Below are 17,885 nucleotides of genomic sequence, written 5' to 3'. Positions count from 1 at the left end.
TGTAAGTTGGCTCCATTCTTTAGGCTTTGACACGTCAGCAGTTTGTTACATCTCCCCTTCTTGAAAGAGAGTAATCGTCCGCGATTACAGCATATCTGCAAAACAACTCAAGTTAGCTCAAAAATTTCTGAGGGACATTCCGAGGGACAATCAATTTGCTCTTTTTATTAAGGAGTTAGCTTCTCCTTTCGGCTGTTTTGATCAAGGAGTTAGCTTCTCCTTTCCGCTCTTTTGATCAAGGAGTTAGCTTCTCCTTCGGTTGTTTTGATCAAGGAGTTAGCTTCTCCTTTCGTCCAGATTGGAACTCTTGATATTCCGGCGTAGTAAAATTAGCCATCACACCCAGACCGTACTGATCTTCCACGGGTGTCTTGATGCACTAAAATTACATACCCAGGCAATCTCATCCAATTAGGAATATTTAGTAATTGACACATCACAATGCAACACAAATGCTCACATATGCATGTTACAAGACACAACAAACAGCGCCGTTGAGCACTCCTCCGAGACAAACGGTCTGCGGTATGAAGCTACTCAACGACTACCTCGTCACTCCCCCCACAAATAACCTAAGAAGGTCCGGGCCATGAGCTCAGAGGACTGTACAACCAAACGCTCCCCAGACCGCAGTATGCGTCGCTCGGAGGTTCAAGCATACAACGAAACGCTCCCCAGGCATCGGCCTGCGTCGTTCCGAGGTTCAAACAATATCAAGACAGTTTTTCTCACTCCTCCACTCGGGAGTAAAAATCACCAATCAATGAAACCGGCATTGAAACCAAAGTCAAACATTTCAAATTGGCACCAAGACAGACTTAAAGCAGATAGCATCCATTTCAAACAAAGTCCAAACAGGATCACCAAACAAGATCAAACAAAACTTAAACTTAGAAAGCAATCTCGACATCAATCGAGCTCGAAAGTTGACATCGAGCTCGAAAAGTCAACTGACTTTCCATCTTGAAACCTGCACCAAAAATTAGGGTTAGGTTCCTTCCATGAGGTCGTAGCCGAGCACAACATGGTCCATCAGCTCTTGGACAGACAGTGTTTCTTTGGCGGCGATGGTAGTCCCAAGAGATAGCAATCACACTGAACCTCCAAGGTCATCTGCTCGTGAAGAGACATCTACTGAGAGATGTCGAGAAATTTCAATTTATAATCTGCTAGGGTTTCCATGGCAAGCATTTCAGGATACCCCACTCTGCCAGAAGTTGCACTCCGAAGGAAGATGTCAGAAACCATATAACTTCGGGCAAATATTTTCTTGAAAGCTTGCCAAGTACTTGGAGTATGCTGCTTGGTAGCTGTAGACATCAACATCTGCATGACACTGCTTCTGAGAAAAAAAACAGTGACTTGAAACAAATCTGGATCCTTCTCTTGCAAGTGATCTTAATTGGCTTATGCCCTGTAAGACACTGCGGTGAAGACGGGAGCGCGCCCGATGCACGATGAAGTAAGGGTGGGAGTGGCTGATACCTCAAATATAATTCAATTCCAATAGCTCTGTCTGCTCTTTTGTAGGACCGGTATGCTTTCAGAAAAGCACACGCCTGATGCTCTGATACCACTGTCACAAATGCGGGCACCACGTGCCAATAGAAAAGAACAGACTGAACAACTTTAAGCACTTCGAATAACAACTGAACTGAAATGGAGAGAGAGAGAGAGACGACACGCGACACGGAGTGGCGAAATTCCACCCCACAGAGTATTGGCCCCAAACCTTGGCGCCCCTTTCGGTATTTCTTTATATTATTGCTGATTCGCAAAGTACAACAGCCGGGGAGCACCTCCTCTGCAATCTGCGCGCTGAAGAGTGCCAGAGAGGGCCCCAAAGGCTCATATTTAAAGGCCCAAAGCCTAAAAGCATCAAATATGAAAAGCTGACTCCAAAAAATCACTTTCCTAAAATTTCAGGATTTCCCTAAAAATCCGCCGCGAATTACGGGACGTCCGTACAGGTGCCACATCATCATATTTTGATGTGCAAAGTCTTTTGAGTGTGTTCTGCTTTATTTTTAATGTCTTTATGCCACTTGGGACCCCATCGGACGGGATCCCCATAAGTTGGTAGGACTTCTTCTTCTGTTGCTTGTTCTTCTTAGGGTTTCTAGAATTAGGGTTTGCAGGTTTTAGGGTTAGGGTTTCCAGAATTAGGGTTTCAGCAATTAGGGTTACCACGTCCTCACTCTGTGACACTTCTTCTACTGCTTCTTAGGGTTTAGGCCCCTCGGCCGGCATCTGTAAGTTGGCTCCATTCTTTAGGCTTTGACACGTCAGCAGTTTGTTACATATATATATATATATATATACACACACACACATATATATATATGTGTGTGTGTATATATATATATATATATATATATATACACACACACATATATATATATATAAGTGCCGTCTGATCTTTGACTTTACACCATGCTTTGCATAATTCACTGGCATCCGTACTTGGCCTGTCACCCACCGTGTCTGGCACTAAACTTGCCGTGGGCTTTGGCTTCTTTTCTTTCTTATAAATATATATATGTATAAATATATTCCATTTGTGCAATTAAGCATTGAGAGTTGAATTTCCTTCAATTGATCAAAGACAATGGAGCTTTGACAGGCCCTATTCTCTGCCTTTGTGAGTTGTTGCATATTGGTAATGGTAAAGTGGTATCAATGCTTATTTATTTTGCAAATTTGTGTTTACAGAGCTTCAATTGAATGTTAAAAGACCCTTCCTTGATATACATGTGCTAATTTACATCTATGGTGTTGACATTGAACTCATAATTTTGTGGAAGGGATAGATAGTCCTTGGGTAACATCTCCTCTCACACATGGGGCATCATATAATCGGTAAGAATACTCAAAAGGCCACTTTTTGGAAGCTCAAACGGCAAATGGCACTTATGGTTCTACTACACCACCTGTGGGCTCCCTCGAAGTCCATAAGGGCTTTGCGGATTCAGTTACTTTTACAATATGGATTTAGCTGGTAGTGATGTTTTGTTGGGGATGCCTTGGTTTGATAAGTATAATGCCGTACTTCGCTCTCGAGATAGGGAGATCCTTCTTTCCCACCAGAGCAAACAACAGAGTTTGTCCCTTTTGTATCCACTTGTTTTGTTGCAAAACTATTTAACAGCTCTCTTTCCACATACATGATTTGTGCAAACCCCAGTTGTGTTCCTTAATCAGATTCAGTCATAATCACTTTCAGCACTAGATCAAGATCGATGGCACTTTTTACAAAAAGTATTCGGATTGCTTGAAGAACGCCTATCTATTGTGCTGCCTCCTTTGCACCTTGAAGATCATGAAATCCCTTTAATTCCCGGTTCCTTACCTTTTAACTGGGCATCTTATCGATAAAGTAAAGCACAACAAGATGAAATTTTCAGCCAAGTTCTTCTTTCTATTGTTCTCTAGTTCTCCTTGTTTAGAAAAGGCTGGTTCATGGCACATGTGCATTGATGATCGTGCCTTGAACAAAATAGTCATGAAATACCGTTTCCCTATTCCTTGCATTAATGATAGTTTGGATCGGCATTAAGGATTGTCGTACTTTAGCAGCACTCTCATGAAGAGTGGGTACCATCAAGCTTGCATTAAGCCCTAAGATGTTCTAAAGACAGCTTCTTGAACAACTTTTGGTTTATATGAGTTCTTGATTATTCCTTTTGATTGACAAACACACCAGCCACATTCAAGCGCGTGATGGAGCATATTTTGCGCAAGCATCGCAATTTTGTTGGCACTTTCATGGACGACTTGATCAAGTTTTCCAAGAATGATGAAGACCATCGACGACATCTTGCTTTGGTCTGTGAAATATTGTGCAATCACGAATTGGATATTGATATTGAGAAAAGTGAATTCTCTATGCAAGAAAGCGGACACAAAACGTGTGTAGATGGCGTTTACATGGATCTAGAGAAGGTTAAGGCAATCCAGGAGTGGCCCAATTTGATGTACATACATGAAGTTCGTAGCTTCGTGGGTCTTGCCTCTTGTTATAGACGGTTTGGTGCACACTTTGTCTCTATCGCAGCTTGCTTGCATGATTTGACGAAGAAAGGGGCAATTTTTCAATGGACTTCTAAGGATCTAATAACACTTTGAAGCGGAAACTTTCCATCGATCTAGTGTTGGTTCTCCCGACTTACAAAAATGTTTTGTGGTCAAGTGTGATGCATGTGGGTCTTGCATTGTACAGGAGACATTCCAAGAAGTAGGCTAAAAGCTCCATATTAAGGACAACGAGAAGAAATTTCATCGCGCATGGCGTATGATCTTTTATAGCCGCTAATTTTGAGCATGATCTGTTGCTGAGTGATAGTAGTTTTGAAAGAGGTAGACGACTTCGCGTCCGGTAGTACACACAGAGAGCGCGACAATCGTTTCTCAACTCCTGTGCAAAAAATCGAAGCCCCGAAAGGTGGACAAACCCTTCAGGTCGAAAAAAGACAGAGGTGTACGAGAATTGAACCAGAAACCCGACCAATGAGAAAAAGACAACTCAGCTAAACCATCAGTTCGTCGGCATTGTTGTGTACTAGAAATGGCACCTCAATGTACTTAAGATTTGTCCTTCTTTGATGGCCTGTCCTTTTATCGGAGCCTTTACCCTAGTTGCTCAAATATGCAGAGAGCAGGTTTGCCTACAATTTCATGATGCTTCGTCGATTCTATCATGTTAGGCCAGCCCTAAAACTAATGGTGGCATCTCCTAAGTGGGACAAAATCATCAATGGCATGTATATATGGCACGCAATCGATGACGTTTGCGATTTCAAGAGGGGGGTATGTCATGAGGACGTGGCAACTGCTAATCTTAGTTGTTGGTTTCCTTCCAATGATTTTTATTTAATTTTTGGGACCCTCTTTTTAAAGTTGCAAATGGCCGGACATTGTGTGGCCAGTGTAAAACGGCTGATGGCCGAGAGTTTCATCCGCAAACGGGAAGGCCTTGTCGCCACGAGTTGGTCAAGCCGACTGGCACTGGAATCTGAGTAGTAAAAGGGTGTCTAGGCTCCGTTCAGAGTCATTTAGGCCCCCTTGCTACACTTATAAGTCGGTGGGTACTAGGAATTAACTCTATAGAGGCAAACTAGACACATGGCGGCTCGAGAGCAATTTGCGAGATCCATCAGCTGGAGGGGGCGCCCAATTTGAGAGGGGCTGATTTTGCAACTCACAATGTGTGTGTGTGTGAGTAGTGGGTGCAGGTGATCACAACTTTAATGGAAAGCTTGCCTTCTCCCTTGCTTTATGTAGCGCGACGATTTGCTCTCGCACATCTCTCTCCCATTTGGCATATATGGTAATGCCCCACTAGATGGGCTACTGAGTTGACCATGTATAGTTCTGAGGGTTTATGTGCGTTTGCCGAGGCAAGTGCCTTCTGAACAGGAACCGGATTAGCTAATTGCTAATCTCCCACAGGTACGCACAATTCCATCGCGTAGGATTGCAAAAACTGAGAGTTTTCTAGCGTGGAAACTCGTCCGTTTCAAAGGGGAACTATTTCATTGCGTGCGGGAGCATCTGAGACACGCGTGGGCGTGCTCGCTCTGTGCAAAATGATCCAAAACAGAGAATTACAGCCTGCTGTGTTTTTCTGCAGGTTTAGGGTTTCTCACCTGAACTGTAGGACAACGTCGGGGGAGCCTCAAAATGCTTAAACAGGGCTTTGGGCACCTGAGAGTATTAAAAAAGGGAATTACAGCACACTGAAATTGACCTGCAGCTCATTGGAAAGCTTCCTAACCACAAGGGATAGTGTCCTTGACGCGTACTTTTGCCCTACATAGGATTTTGCGCCGTTATGTTGGCGAAATTGGGCCAAAAACTTGTAATTACAGCCATGGACAGGTTTGGACAGCTTGGTGAGAGATAGGTGAAAGTATTCTGGTCGTCTATTCGCAATAACAATAAAGTAATACCGGAAGGGGTGCGAGTCTTTGGGGCCAAGAGGTGTCGGCGTGTGCTTGGTAGCGCTCTAGCTTTCAAGTCGTGTGTGTTTGAAGTATCAATTCGCGTTACAAGTTGTTATTTGCAAAGTTTCTCTGTGTCCTAAATTCTAAAGTAAAGTTTTGGGTGAAAGCCAAAGTTTACCGCCCTACGGGCCAGTTTCACGTGGTGACAAAATCCCCATGACATAGGTGACTTTCCTGTCGTATTAGAGCACTTTCGCAAACCTAGCGAGAAATTACAGCAGACTGAATTCTCTGTTTTCTGCCCCAAAATGCACCAAAACACCTATACAATGATCCCCTAGCTTCCCCTAGTATTAGGGATCAAAAAGGGTCAAAACTCTAAACCTGTAATAATACACAACAGGTTGAAATTTCCTGTTTCGGGCTCCGTTTCGCGTGTCGATCGCATCTGTAGCAAGCCCTTGAGGTCTTGCACTTGTAAGGCTACTTGCCCTTTGATTTGGACGAGATTTCTCGTACGAAATCTCTCCGAATCAACCAGTATCTGTGGGGAATTAGCAATTAGTAATCCAATACCCGGACAAGAGGCTCTTGCCTCGGCAATCACACATGAACCCCACACGACTGTACATACAGATGAGTAGCCCTTGAGCTGGGCATCACCATTATGTATCTAAAAGGGAGAAAGGTGCACGAGAGCAGAATCATCATGCTACATAAGACATGGGAGAAGGCAAGCTTTCCATTAAAGATGTGAAACCTGCACCCACTACTCACACACACACATACACTGTATGATCACTTAATGAGCAAGAAGCAGCCCTAATCGACCTCTTCTCTCAAATGTGGGCGCACCCAGCTGAGGTGGCTTGGAGATGAGCTTCGGTGCTGCCATGTGTCCAGTTTTCCTCTTGTGTTAATTTCCTAGTACCTACCAACTTATAAAGTGTCGTGTGGGGCCTAAATGACTTTGAATTGTGCCTAGACATACTTTTACTACTCGGATTTCAGTGCCGATTCGCCCGACCAACCCGTGGCGACCTAGCCTTCACTACTGCGGGTGAAACTCTCGGCCGAAGAGTTCAAATGGCGGATCAGCAGATAGTCCAAGCAAGTAGTTTAACAGAAAACCTTCAGATCAAGGCAGGCTCTACAAAATTTATAACCAATTTTTTGGTATTAGATTTGCAAGGAGCGTATAGTATGCTATTGGGAAGGTTGTGGCTTAGAAGTGTAGGAGCCATTCACCACTATGCACGCCAATATGCTGACAATCCAGGGACCCAATAAGAGAACACATGTAAAGAAAAATAACGCGAGGAGTTGAATAAGGGCAATGAAGCCAAAAGAAATGTGTAGGAAATATAGAACAGCCCGAAAACTAAATAAAAATCAAGGGAAAGAAACCAACAACTAAGGTTAGTGGTTGTCACAGCCTCGTGATAAGTGATGCTTCCAAAAATCACCAAGCATGAGTCACTGTAAGAGCTCCTTCTCATAAATCTGTCCAACCCTCTCCGACTTTAGGAGAATCCGACTCTCATATGCTACCATATGCCCATCGTGCATCAACACTGCTTCCAAACTGTGAGCACATGCATTGCAATGCACCTCGAAAGGCCTCTTCAAATCTAGAAGTACCAAAATACGTTGTGTGCTCAACTTCTCCTTCAGTCGCTCTAATGATTTAATTTGAGTAGGTCCCCAAGTGAGATGGTACACCTTTCCGTGTAAGGGCATGCAATGGCGAAGAAATCTTCGCAAATTGTCTGATAGACCTTCGCTAATAAGAACATAACCTAAAGAAGCTTGTCTCATAAAGCACATTCTGCAAAGGTGGCCGATTGCGATAGGCCCTACCTTTGCCAGATCCATACTGACACCCTTAGGTGACACAATATGCCCCTCCTAGTGTATCTCTCACATAAACAACTCGCTTTTCTTTTCGTGATAACAAGGTTGTGCTCCCTCTACGCTCTAAATATTGTGCCAGATACTCTTGATGCTCTGCTTCGGACTTCGAGAGAACAATGATGTGATCAAAAACTACGCCCACATTTTGTGTATGCTCTCTAAAAATCCGGTCCATCATTCTATTGACATCGGTCTAGTGTACATCTCTAGGAGCGATCTGCGATCTTGATTTGATGGTATTCACTCTTCATATTGATCCTATTGAAGCAAGTAGAAACCTATAAGCTGTCAAGTATATCATCGATCTTGGGTATTGGAATCGTGTTCTTGATGGTGATCTTATTGAGAGCACTGCAATCGATAGACTAAGAATACCACGATCCGTTTTTTTCTTGCAGAAGACGCATTGGTGAACAAAAGGGTGATGAACTCGATTGAATCAGACTCTTGGCTAGAAGCTCACTCACTTGACTCATGATCTCTTCCTATTGTGCCTGGGTTGGGGGCTTGTTAGGAGTTGAATTTCTTAGAACCAAATCAAGGGTGTGATCTTGAGGTTGCTTAGGAGAAAGCTTACCAAGAAGACTTTCCAAAAAACAATTTTTGTGAGACTTGAGATAACCTAGGCGCTCTACTCAAACAAAACAGGGGAACTCTCAAGATGTAAATTCAGAAACAATCGTGCACCCTGCTCGCTGTTGCTGCGTCGTGCACCCTCCCCCTGCTCTGTTTTGCGCCCCCCCCCCCCCCCCCCCCCTTCCCCCCCCCCTTCCCCCCGCGCCTCGCTGCGCTCACCCCTTCCCCTCTCCTCGTTGACCGCCCCTCCCGTTGCCGGCTGCCCTCCCCCCTTCGTTGTCCAGCTCCTTGCCGCAACCTTGCCCACTGCTCGCTGTCTAGCTCCCTGCCACAGCCTTGTCACCCCTCGCTGTCCAACTCCCTACTGCTACCTTGTCCACCCCCCCCCCCCCCCCCCCCCCCCCCCCCCCGGGGCCTTTTTTTTTCTCTTTCCCGCTTCGGTTCTCCTCATCGGGCTTTGCTAGCAGCTCCTCAGACTCGCTTGGTGTGTTCGTTCCAGTAGGAAAACGTTTTTTCTTCTCCGCCCTCACTTGTAATAGCAGACATAAATGGAAACTCGTGCTCTGCCTGAAAGGGACTCGGATGAAGCCCCCCCCCCCCGACCCCATGGAGCCCACCAACCGACTTGCTCTGTCGCCAGTAGAGCAAGCGAGCCTCGCAGCAGAGGTGGAGTTCTCACACCACAGAGGGGACCGGGGGGTGATAGATTTGATACAGACACTTTGGCCGCTAGCTAAGTTCGCCACCGGATGCAACTAGATGTAGGCACATTGTGGTTCACTTTTTTGCCAACACTTAGAGCTTCCCTTGCTATGTATATGTACATGAGAATTCTTGGACAGAGAATGTAGCTCTACGGACTGCCGCTCTGCTTGGGTGTGAGTGGGACAATTACTTTAGACATGCCTATGATCTATCTCGAGGTTGCTCGGATGTGGATTACTCTCCATCCAAGGAGGCCTCGAAGATAGCAAGGTTGGTGGCTGTTGCAGCATCGGTCTTTTCTCATTGATCCCATGAGGATTGTCTCATGGAATGTGCAGGGTTTAGGTGGATCCTAGTTTCAGTGTCAAAGGGGTCGCTTGCGTCAGGAGATTCAAAGATGCCTTGTGGGTGGTATGACTGATATACTTATGCTTCGGGAGCACCATCTTTGTGAGAGCCGCATTCGGGGATGTGGTCAGATTTTGCGGGGCCGCTATGAGACCTTTTGGTTAGCTGCAGGCATCCAGGGAGGTGTATGTACGACTATTGCGGACTCATGGCAGCATGCCATTGTGGGCAGAGGTATTATTGTGCCAGGTAGGGCCTAGTGGATTACTATGCAGGTTGACGGTAGCCTCATGGGCTTCCTGAACATCTATGCGCCCAACCAAGCAAGTGCACGAGCTGAGTTTTGGTCACACATTGTGGAGTCTTTGCCTCATGCAGAGCAGTGGTGTGTTGGGGGGGGATTTCAACATGTTGGAGGACCCCTCAGATAGGATTAGAGGTAGCCATGCTAGTGTGCATGGGGCTCAGTTGGCAGCTTGGGATTGAGGATATCAGATGTGTGGCAGCATGCAGGCTTTGTGCAATCCCCAGACAGCCTATCCTTCTCGCGATTGACCGCAGAGTAGGGGGAGTGGATCTATCTCGGATAGATTGCTTCTACGTGAGTGACCGCACTTGTGACATGGGAGGATTTGTATGCATTTTGGCAGGGGCTACCTTTTCGGATCATGTGCCAATGATTCTTACTGTGACAGACAGACGGAGGAGTGGGAGTGCGATGTTGCGCATCCCTGAGAGGTTTCTACTGGATACAGAGCTCAGAGAGTGGGTGGAGGTGCTTCGGACAGAGAGTTTGGGCACTCAGGGCACCCCTGCTAGTAGAGTGGCCACTAGACTTACTGATCTTAGTGGCCTCTTCCTCCAGGAGTCTGCAGCTCGCTTGGCTGCAACTAAGGAGGAGGAGAAACGTCTCAGACGGGGCACTGCTTCCTTACGGCGGATGTAGGAGCGCCACCCTGACAGTCCTTGGTTGGAGGAGCAGATGCAGCAAGCTCGATAGGAGCTGACCACCATTGAGGAGCGGCGCCATGAGTTTGCCTTCCATCGGCAGGCATCTTAGTGGACCCAGTTGAGCGGCAGGGTTACTGATGAGTTCTCTGAGACTGTGGGTCCTCGCCATGCGCACACTAGTGTTTGTCAGTTGAGGAGATTTGAAATCATTTGATGTGTCAGTTGCTACAGAGCCTAAGAATAAGCGTGCAGTTTCTACTGACCTTTACTGTGAGTTGCTGTCAGCTGAGTAATAGTCAGAGCGCCAGGATGCATGCAGGGAGCAGGTTTGGATGCAGATGCCTTGTTGGTAGCACGCCTCTTGTTTCTTGGGGTCCCATGGCAGAGGCTCCAATCCGCACTCTCAGAGACTGACTACAGTTTTCAAGCCTTCTTGAGGAGATTCGGAGCATTGAGCTATGAGGCATGGGGGGTGCAGAGCATGTGCCAGAATATTACAGAGGCTATACCTGCTGAGTGGCATACCCCTCTTGAGTCATTAGATCCTAGTTGGATGGGGGTTTTCTCGCGATTGGAGGTCCTCATTGCAGTTAGGGCTTTCTGAGTCAGTATTCTACATGTTTTTTGAGGTTCAGGGAGACAATTGTCTTCACAGAGTCTCAGTAGGGGCACCACAGGTTGCAGAGTGTTGTTTTCAGAGGATCTATTGTGTGGGCATCTGTGGGAGGACTTGTGTCATAAATCTTGACCCAGCAAATCTTGAGTCAGGACACTGGCGGCTTTGGCTTGGGAGAGCTGCCCATTGGTACAAGTGTAGTGGGACCTGGGAGAGTGGTTCTGGCGAGATCCTTTCTCTTCAGCCGATCACCTAGGGACTCCTTTCTTCTAGGGCACAGCTCGTTTGGGGCGTCACTTATATTGACACAACGGAGCAAGGCTCTCCCTGTTGTAGCAGTTCACTGGCAGGAGTAGGGTCTCACAACCGAGTTCCTGTCAGGATTCTGGGAGCGCTTGTGGGAAAGCAGGCAATCGATGAGAGTTGTCATGTTTGAGTGGCTAGTTGCACATAGAGCTACTGCAGTTGGGAGTTGGTTGGTACACAGTGGCTTCTCAGCAGCATGTGCAACTTGTGGCCACACCACCCTTTGGAGAGTCGGTGTCACTGTCTGTGGGATTGCCCCATGGCACAGTAGGTTTGGCTCTGGATTCTTCGGTTGATGCTTGCAGCTTGGTCCACACTCACGGGCCCTGCGCTCCGTTTTGAGATGGCTTCCACCAGCAAGATGATAGCGATTCAGGGGGGTCGACCTACAGCTCCATAGAGATCATCCCCGAGGAGTGGTGCAGTGATAAAGAATGATGTTGGGAGCTCATCTATGTTCTGACACTCTGGTTCATCCGGCGGGCCGGCTGCTTTTGCATCTTCAAGGCTCGCTCTGTCCCACTGGAAGAGACTGCTCGTGATATTTGGCTAGTGCTGATCCATACACTTGGGGTCAGTTTGAGAGACTTCAGGGAAACTCCGACCGCATGCGGGAGCGCCGCGAGGCTTTCTTGTGACTTTGGCGCCCATGGCCTTTCTTCACCATGGTTAAGGGCTTGCCTAGATGGCACTACCGACCATCAATGTGGTTGTTTCCTCCTCCCATCTTGTGATTTAGCCCTCATTGTCCATACTTTGTCTTTTCACTGGGAGAGTCTCCCTGATGTAGCGTAGAGATTGGTTGTAGGCTTTTGGGCAGTTTTATTAACTAATGGAAGGATCTTTTTCTTGCAAAAAAAGAAGAAAGGGGAAGTCTTAGATGCACTTCTCTCTCTCTCTGATGAAGAGTGTGTAAGGAGAAATGTGTGTGTTCATGAATTAAAAATGCTTGACGCCGATACGCGTGGGATGCACTCCCCTTCGAATTTTATATCAATGACTAGATCCTTGCCCCAATTCTTCAACTGTAGTTTTCAAGCCCAAGAATACATTAACACTTTTTCTGTGGTGCCGGACATCCCCACGAAAACATCACATCTAAGTCCCTTCCCACTTGTCATTGAATATGCAAGCGGAGCCTACTGATCAAAGGTGTCACTGCAACTTGATGCCCTAGTTCTGCTAGAGTTGCATCTATCTACATCGCTTCAGGCTTCACTCCCAACCATGCCACCATGTCTAGTTGACCTTTGCTGTGTTGTTGAAGAAGATCAGTGCCTCTTGATCTCGTACTTTGCCCATCACTTTGCATAGCTTAGTGCTCTCATAATCGTCCTATGGTGTCCCCTTAGTCGGACATTTGGCCAAAATATGGCTTGTCTCTCCGCAAGTATAGCACTTTTCCTGCTTGTACGAGTTTCCCTTCTGTTCCGGTGTCAGGCTAGATTGCTTCCGCTTGACTAACTTATTTATCTTCTTCTTACCATTCTTTTGTTCTATCATGTGACTTCTCCTCAGATTCCTCATCCGCAAAAGTAAATGATCTCGTAGAGTATAACCGTCCTGCGTATGGGTCATCATCCCTTATATGCTTGTGGCCTTTTGCTTTAGGCAATACCTGTGTAACTCAAGAGGCAATTGGCAGCAATATCTCTCCATCTTCTCCTCAAGAGGGACCATTCTCAAAGAAGCCATAGAGAGAGAGAGAGAGGTATCACAAAACCTTTGTTATAAGAAAATAAAATGTTGGACTTCTTCTGTAGATGGCTCCAAGCTATGAGAAGCTGTGCCTTGTAAATTGTAAGTAGATGTCAACCATAGGGAAGCAAACAATTGTTTGAATCCCGCCCAAGTGTGTGGGGCCTATTTATGAAGCAATAAGGTTGACCACCACTGTTGTGCATTCTCCTTTAGAGAAGTGGTAGCTTTCCTGATCTTAGAGGCTTCCATAAAGTTGCCTTTTGAGAAAGTGTATCAAATTGATGTATGAATGCCAATGCTTTCTTCTCTTCCCAAGGCCCCTAAAAAGTGTCAAACTCTACATTCTAGGCTCCTTTATACTCTTTCTATGTCTTTAAAGCTTTCAACTAATCGTACATGTGGCCTCAATAGTGTTGTTGCCCTCTGTACCAAAAGTAGTCCCGAAGGTAGGAGGCACCCCTCCTACTTACATACCAGTGATTCCACCCTAGGGGAATCCATAGGGTATTCATGTACTTGTGAGGCATCACCATTTGACTCTTGGTCCAAAAGCTGGGAGAAGGTGGCGTTTGATGCTGCAAGTCCTACATCTTCTGCATGTCCATCATCTGCTGTTGTAATCGCTACTGCTGGCTAGCAATTGAGTTGGATCCTTTCTTGTTGCTGGAAGCTTTTGTTGCTTTTACCTTGGTGTCTGCGTTTGATTGGGAGTTAATCACCCCTTCCACTCCAGATAACTAACTTTATAGGTTAAACCTTCGTGTGTTTTGCAAAAGGTGGATCTCGAGAGTAAGTGCTCCATGAGAAGGTCGACTTCAGCCTCCCTAGCCTTGTCGTGATCGGTAGGATCTTGATTTGCCTCAGACTGCTCTGCGTTGTCTTCGTTACCTTGCTCTTCCCCTTCCGGCACCTCATCGTTGTCTTCCTCTTTCACTGTAACCAGTGAATCACCCAACAAGGCGGTAAATCATTGCAACAATACTAAACCTTCAAACACACTGTAGACGAGAGACACAAAGTGGCTGAGTTCCACTCCGAGAAGCACTGGCCCCTCAACTAGGCGCCTCTGGCTGTATTTCCTTATTTTATTGACCAAGAGTGGAAATTACAACTGTGGAGTGCACACACAGTCCCTCTGAGCCCTCCACACAGTAGCAGTCTGAAGACCAATGGCACCTTGGTCTCTCTCTTACAGACACTGATCCAAAAAGCCTGTAAGCGACTTGAAAGCACAAGTTATTTTTAGATGTGCTAAAAGCACGAAAAACCATTAACTTGTCTCACAAAAGCGAGTAAAAGTTATCTGCTTTCATAGTCGATTGTTGTAGTTGTGGATTGGATTACGCTGATGCCACTGTAACCGGCAAGTGACACCTGGCAGGGGGTCAGATCAATGCAACAACACCACAAGCTGATCTCCCAGCCCGCAGGAGCCTATATGGCCATGGAATTAGCCAAACCCTGAGCTACACAAGGCTGGAAATCCCGACATTAGAAAACTACCTCACTTTGACCGGGCACAGCCACAAAACAGCCCTCACTCTCTACTACCTATCTCTAGGAGATACCAGGACCGACTGGAAGAATCCAAAGAGATGCCATAACTTTAACATTAAATACATGTTTTTTAACGTATGATTAAGAGTACTTTAGCTGGTTATTTCCTGGTAGGAGAGCCTGAATTAGTTGTTTCTATGCTGCACGTGTACTGTTGGTGTTGAAGAAATTTTGAATCTTCTTTTCAGGGTCTGAAAAGTTTCCTGCTCAGGGTGTGCTAGTTTAGGTTCTAATAAGAATATACAAGACAGAGCATTTTATTTGTACCGTTCTATGTAATGTTTTCTGAGTTTCATGTTACTTGGGCTGCAGATTTTGGGAAGTGATGATGCACTCGATGCATTGTGCCTTAGAGATGGACAACAACATGCTGCTCTAGGGTATTCTTCAAACATAAATGAAAAACATTAAGTCCCTTAGTTTTTGAACTTAGTTTTCTCTAATTTATAAAGAGGGTCATTTTGAAGAGGGTAGGGGCCCAGGGGACCCCTCGGAATTTTCTTGCCAGGATGGCACAACCATGGTCTCTGCTACGAAAACCTTATACTGGATTTTATTGCTTGTTGACTGGACTTTCACAGGGAATCTCAAAAGGCATTTGCTAAAAACGAGCAGCAAGCAAACAAGATTCGACAGGCAGCTGCAGACTTGATTGTGTCATACCAGCGTGAGGTAGAATGAACTCTCTGACCAAATAAGCAAGGGTTGAAGTGAGTTGGTGATGATGCAGGGTTTACTTCAAATTTTTCAGATTGATGATGCAGGAGGTGCTCTTGAGGAGATGAGAAAGGGTATGGACTCTGCCCAAGAGGTCAGTATGATTTTATACTGAGCTGGTTGCTTACATTGTGCAAATAAGTAGGTATTTTGCACATTAAGCAATGATACAGAGCTGAACAGGTTAAACTGGCTACTTGAAGGTATGGGAGTTGGGGCTTGACACAACACGCAATCGGATTATCACCATGAATCTATACATATCCATTGCAACAGTAACATTAAGTTTGTAAGTAGTAGAGGAAAGCCATTGTAGGAAGCATCGTGTATTTGAGTTTCAATTCATACCCTCATTGTCAAATATTTCAACTTTTTTAGTAGTAATCCTTCATTTTTACTGAAACTTGAAGGGCCACTGTCCCAGCGAGTTATTTTGGCATGAATTTGATGAGGTAAATTCTACAGAACATTTTCGTGCAATAAGCTAGAAGATTAACTTAACATTTTTTGACATTTACACCTTGTGTTGAAGTGGGATTGAAGATCATCCTTCTATGTTTTACTGGGTGATGGGCGCAACATCTGCATTAGCCTTTACATGCTTCATTGGCCTTATCTTCTTCCTGCGGGTTGTTCCCACTTTTAAGGACAAACGGCGTGCTCAGGTTTTTCATGTTCCCTTTTTCTTAACTGGGTCTTAATAGCATCAATGGACAAACACTCACAACTTTCTCTATCAGGATCTTGCTGCATTGAGAGATTTGCTTCAGCATATGGATGCCATTGATGACATTTTCCAAACAATAGCTGGCAAAGGTCTTGGGTTATTACCAGTTTCATTTCTGGTTTGAAAGGTTTTCTTCTCATATTTTTTCAATAAAAGATCACTTCTTCTTGGAGAGGTTCTCGTTGACACAATTTTTAAAACAAAAATGGGTGGCACATGAAACCCCAGCACCACCCAGCCCTCTCGTACCCACACCATCTTACGCCTTGTATACCACACACACATATCCATTGACAGTCTCTGCTGTAGCTCATCCTATAGAAGACTTTTTTTTGTTGCATCTTATAACATCTGGATCACACCAACTGCTATGTATGGTTTTGTCTCAGAGTCCAGTTTCCTTTGGCCTATGCGAGAAGTTAACTGAATCTTTGTTTCTTTCTTTCTCTGTCACACGATGAGGGGAATTGGGTTCTTAGACAGGATCTTCTGTCAGCCGAGACAATGTATCAGGAAGGGTGTTCATGGTGAAGCTGGTGTTTCAAAATTAGCTCAGAATGATCGTGTCTGTATGCATCACTGGTGGCTGGCTTCATCAGAAGAAGCTAACGTTATTTATATTGTGGGTGTGTATTACAGCAGGTGAGAGCAGTCGAATGACACGTGAGCATTTTGAGCAAATACTAAAAGCACATTCTTCTACTCAGTTTGTCAGAAAAGTAAGCCATTTTATGTTTGGCCTGAAAGATCTTATCTTAACAATGTGCTTGGGCTAAAAACTTACCACTGTGCTAGTGACTCTATCCAATTGGACTTTCAGTGCTTAATGCTTAACAGAATTTCCAAGCTGGCTTTTGTGTTGGGGTATCTGATGCCTTTCATGACTAAATATTTTTGTTTTCTTTTTCAATTTCCTGCAGAGAGAGTTGGATCTTATCTTTCGGATGTTTGATGGAAATCGTAACAGAATGCTCGAGGTAAGTCAAATATAGATCAAATGCAAGATCATCAAGAACTCAAATTGTCCTGTGTTTCATCGAGGTTTGTGTATGCATATGCCAAATGCATGAGATTTGATTATATGGTCTTTCAGGCAAGTGAATGGAATACATCCTCGCAGAAGAATACAAGGCAAAGGGGATCTGAAACTTGGGGCAAAGATCTGTAACAAAAACCAGCTACCTACCATCAAGATTCATTTTTGGGGTTTGCTATCGAAGAAGGTGAAGCATGGGAAATCAGCAAATATGCTGGCTGCATAATACTCGGACTTTAGAATATAGTCACCAGTAGATAGAACCGTAGATCTCACACAAGTTAAAAGACCAGTGAGAGCACATAGAGGGCATAATAACTGAGATGATGTAGAGTATTTTTCTTTTACCATTTTGGGCCTCTTATGCTGTAGAGGTCATGCGGCACTATTTATATTCTTGCTGAGGCAGTTTGTAATTATTGATTTTTTGCACCTATATATTTCTCTTTGAGGCCTCTTATGATGCTCTTCAAGAAGAAGCATCTCTCAAAATCACGCCACATACATTGTACGAACAATCCCGAGAGATTTTTTTAAAAACATTGTACAAACAATCCCGAGAGAGAGAGAGAGAGAGAAAGAGAGAGAGAAATGAAATGAAATATTATATTAACGTCTTCAAAAGGCCACAATGACCTATGAGACCCGAAAGTTACAAAGTGGTGGATCTGATACAAAGTCAGAGTAACAAAATAACCTAACCAACAGTACAAAACAAAGATATATACTATGGGGTCCTAAGTTGGTCTTATGTGAGTCAAGCAAAAAACTAAGCAGAATAATGGGCGG

General features: G+C 44.9%; 1 protein-coding gene across 3 annotated transcripts in view; it reads left to right on the top strand.

Annotated features, from left to right (window-relative positions):
* Window positions 1-17,554, top strand: part of LOC147466169 (magnesium transporter MRS2-2-like) — an 82,410-nt gene extending 64,856 nt beyond the window's left edge. The window contains exons 8-17 of one of the 3 annotated variants that reach the window (XM_086524528.1): window positions 14,929-14,996; window positions 15,198-15,288; window positions 15,368-15,427; window positions 15,537-15,622; window positions 15,744-15,785; window positions 15,866-15,998; window positions 16,074-16,149; window positions 16,703-16,779; window positions 16,981-17,037; window positions 17,154-17,554. In XM_086524528.1, the coding sequence (XP_086380654.1) occupies window positions 14,929-14,996; window positions 15,198-15,288; window positions 15,368-15,427; window positions 15,537-15,622; window positions 15,744-15,785; window positions 15,866-15,998; window positions 16,074-16,149; window positions 16,703-16,779; window positions 16,981-17,037; window positions 17,154-17,228 (765 nt within the window). In that variant the 3' untranslated portion in view covers window positions 17,229-17,554. Of the gene's footprint in view, window positions 1-14,928; window positions 14,997-15,197; window positions 15,289-15,367; window positions 15,428-15,536; window positions 15,623-15,743; window positions 15,786-15,865; window positions 15,999-16,073; window positions 16,188-16,699; window positions 16,780-16,980; window positions 17,038-17,153 lie in introns of those variants that run through there. The other 2 variants (XM_086524521.1, XR_015189744.1) reach the window with 2 other exon arrangements.
* Window positions 17,555-17,885: the final 331 nt, after the last annotated feature.

The sequence above is a fragment of the Adiantum capillus-veneris genome, chromosome 1 (assembly GCF_014529385.1).
Source record: "Adiantum capillus-veneris isolate H3 chromosome 1, ASM1452938v2, whole genome shotgun sequence".
In the NCBI taxonomy this organism is placed as follows: domain Eukaryota; kingdom Viridiplantae; phylum Streptophyta; class Polypodiopsida; order Polypodiales; family Pteridaceae; genus Adiantum; species Adiantum capillus-veneris.
Note: the sequence above shows the minus strand (reverse complement) of the source record. Positions and strands in the feature narration are given on the sequence as shown.